General features: G+C 34.7%; 1 protein-coding gene across 1 annotated transcript; it reads right to left on the reverse strand.

The window, feature by feature from the left end:
* Window positions 1-1542: 1542 nt before the first annotated feature.
* LOC132608056 (uncharacterized) lies at window positions 1543-2642 on the reverse strand. The gene is made up of 3 exons (XM_060322132.1): window positions 2433-2642; window positions 2301-2367; window positions 1543-2165 (listed from the first exon to the last, which is right to left on the reverse strand). Exons 1-3 carry the CDS (start codon window positions 2640-2642, stop codon window positions 1543-1545), a joined length of 900 nt encoding a protein of 299 aa, XP_060178115.1.
* Between the last annotated feature and the right edge of the window lie 588 nt (window positions 2643-3230).

A 3230-nucleotide genomic window follows, 5' to 3' on the forward strand; every position in this document is an offset into this window, starting at 1 on the left:
AAGAAGTGTGTAGGAGACCCATCGTTGGTTGTTCCTGCTGATACTATAACAGTTAAGGACGGTTTGACTTATGAGGAGATTCCCGTAGCCATTCTTGACCGTCAGGTTCGCAAGTTGAGAACTAAGGAAGTAGCCTCAGTGAAAGTCCTGTGGAGGAGTCAGAAAGTTGAAGAGGCAACATGAGAAACAGAAGAGGATATGAAATCCAGATACCCTTATTTGTTTGAAGAGCAAGTAGAGGACGCTCAAGGTAAATTCCCACAGTCCATGTTAGGTCATGTCTCATGTTTCACACTCATGTCATGTATCCAGCGCTCATATTTCATGTCTCATGCTTCAGTATCCATGTTTTCATGTAATCACATCATTTCATGTCTCATGTTTCATGTCATGTTTTCTTCACATTCATGTATTCAAGCCATGCCCAGCCATATTCTTAACCATGACCCATCATTCGACGACGAATGATCCTAAGGGGGAGATATTGTAACACCCCGCACCTTTAACCTAAGCTTTGACCATGATCCTAGACTTAGAAAACTAGATAAATAATGTGGGAATTGGAATTTCCCTCATCAGTTGTAAGATGGGGGTTTATGCCCATGAACAGTGACTGTATTTCAGTATACGGGCCGTATTTCAAGTCGTAAACTGGTACCATAGATTTCTGAGCATTCTGGAATTTGGCATTTGGATGTTACATTGTTAAATCGTGTTTCAAAATACAGCCCGTATTTCAAAACGTATTTGGAATTTGGAAAAACATCTTTGTTAAAAGTTGTATATCTTTGAAATACCTTTCCAACGGTATATTATGGGGGTCAAACGGACATCTGTGCAAAGAGTTATGACCATTTTACTGAAGAGTCACAGTGCAGTCCACATAGAATACGGACCGTATTTCAAAATACAACCCGTCTTTCAAAATACAGCCAGTATTTTGCTGGGCGTAAAATTCAATTTTTCAGAACAGTATATATTCGTTCATATCAGTCCAAATCATTATTTTTCATTCCTTCAAGCCCTAGAACGACCTCCTACCCTCTCCCATCATCAAGAACACCAAGGTAAGCCTACTCTAATTATTCCAAATCAGTTCTAACATATACTCTAATAATCTAAGCAAGAAATCATTGTTCCTAATCTAGGGTTTCCAAGAAAAACCCAAACTCAAGGCTCAAGGTCTAAACCCTAGGGAATTGTTTCAAGTTTGAAACTTTACCAAGGTATGTAGAATTTCTATCCATGTGTGGGAATCTCTACATTCTTCCCCACGCTCCGTTTCTTGATATCCATGAAGTTCAAATCCTAGGGTATTAAACCCAACATATTGGTAGCCCGTATTTATGTATTTATGAATATGAGTTTTGTATCTATATTCGTTATTGTATTCCTAATCTTCCATTACGGTTATTAGGAACCCTAGCTTAATTCATGAATTATGAATTCTTCCTCATGTGTTCTCATTATGTTTATATGAAGCTTCATGATTTTATCTAGCAAGTAACAAGCATATTTTCAAGTTAATTATCTATGTATTTATTATTCTCTAAGGTCATCATCTATGTTAAGGGCTTTAATCTTTTCCTTAACCTTACAATTCTTATAAAAATGACCTACTCTGCCACACTTATAACAGGCTTTTGGATTTTTGGATTTAATAAAATCCTTTCTTTCTTTGAAAGTCCTTTTGCGCCTAGCTTTTTTCTGCGAGCGCTTCTCCTTCCGTTGTTGGAAGTCTCTATATTTTTTCTTATGCCTATGAGGCTTTTTAGAAGATTGTGGAACGTCCAATCCAAAGTGTCCACAAAATTCTCCTAATTGTTGTCTTTCATTAAGACCATGGCGCTTGATTTGCTGATTAAGCCTAATTTCATTACATAAGGTTAATCCTTCCTGCATACAAGTACCAATTAAATTACCATAAGTATAAGAATCATAATTAATACTTCTATCCCCTTTCCTAAGAGCTTTCCTAACTCTTTCTGCAAAAAGAGGAAGGAGTCCATCTATAAATTTGGACTTCCAATGAGAGTCATTACTCTCTGGTAATTCCATAACCCTGCAAAGAAAAACATCTTTATACCACCTAAATGAGGTTAGGGTCTTACATCTAAGGTTTTGAAGCATGGTACGAATAGATTCACTATTATCTGACCATCTTCCTGAAAAATGTTCAACAATATTAATAACCAGTGTATAAACTGCATTAGCCACAGGTGCTTCATGGCCAGGTTCGTGTTTAACAGCGGTTAAAATTGAATGATGTTGTGTAGGGGTTAAATAATTATCCCACCAACCTTTTAATTGGCCAGTGAAACCAGCTATAATCATATCTGCAATAACTCTTTCAGTGTTTTTATAAACCTTGCAGATAGTGCTATACATTAACATTCTATGAATAGTACAATAAATTTGACGTTCAGTATAACCGTCAATATTCCATTCATTTCCTTGCCACTATAACTGTTGGAAATAACATGTTCATGTTCCTCTAGTAAAACATCTTGAGGAGTTGAATGAGGATAATAATACATCCTTTGGGTAGGCTTAACAGCATAATATTCATCAATTTTATTAATATCTGATGCTATGCGAGCCTTATAATCAATATCAGACAAATATCCATCATCCTCTGCCATTAAAGGACTGAGCTTTTAACCTTTAAATTTTTCATCTAAAAGTTTTTCTAAATCTGATAAAGGTTTTAATTTAAAATCATGAATCTCAGGAGGGGGCTGTATACTTGGAGTAGCAATAATTTCCTTCTGTTTTTCCGTATCAGAAGTAGATGTCTTATTAAAACAAGCCAAAAGTTTATCAACCTTTTCGTGAAGTGAAAATATTTGTTCACCCAAAATATTCATATAAATATTAGAATAATTTTGTTGCCTTACCATATTATTAATATGTCTAGTTATGACAGGCAAATTATCGCTTTCAATCAATTTTGATATTCGGAATTCATTTGGCATGGTCTTGCTTTAGTGGGAATATTATTTTCAGAAAAAGATTCTTCATATGGAAGAGTGACAATATGTCTTTTCCTGTCCCAAAAATCATTAGGATGATCACTACAAATTTGTAGAGAGAATTGATTTTTTATAAGATCAATCTTTTCCTGTAATTTAGGATTTTGTAAAATATCTTCAATTTGAAGAGTATAAATCTCTTGTTTAAGAAAATTAATTTGTTGATGTTTATTCATCAACATATCTTTGATTTCATTT

The sequence above is a fragment of the Lycium barbarum genome, chromosome 8 (genome assembly GCF_019175385.1).
Source record: "Lycium barbarum isolate Lr01 chromosome 8, ASM1917538v2, whole genome shotgun sequence".
Taxonomy (NCBI): Eukaryota; Viridiplantae; Streptophyta; class Magnoliopsida; order Solanales; family Solanaceae; genus Lycium; species Lycium barbarum.

Excerpts from the sequence above, each read along its gene's own strand:
- LOC132608056 (XM_060322132.1), bottom strand. The coding sequence starts at position 2,642 with ATGGCAGAGGATGATGGATATTTGTCTGATATTGATTATAAGGCTCGC. Across the intron at positions 2,368-2,432 it reads AAATGAATGGAATATTGACG|GTTTATAAAAACACTGAAAG; the intron begins GTTATACTGAAC and ends ACTATCTGCAAG. Across the intron at positions 2,166-2,300 it reads TTTCACTGGCCAATTAAAAG|GAAGATGGTCAGATAATAGT; the intron begins GTTGGTGGGATA and ends AACATTTTTCAG.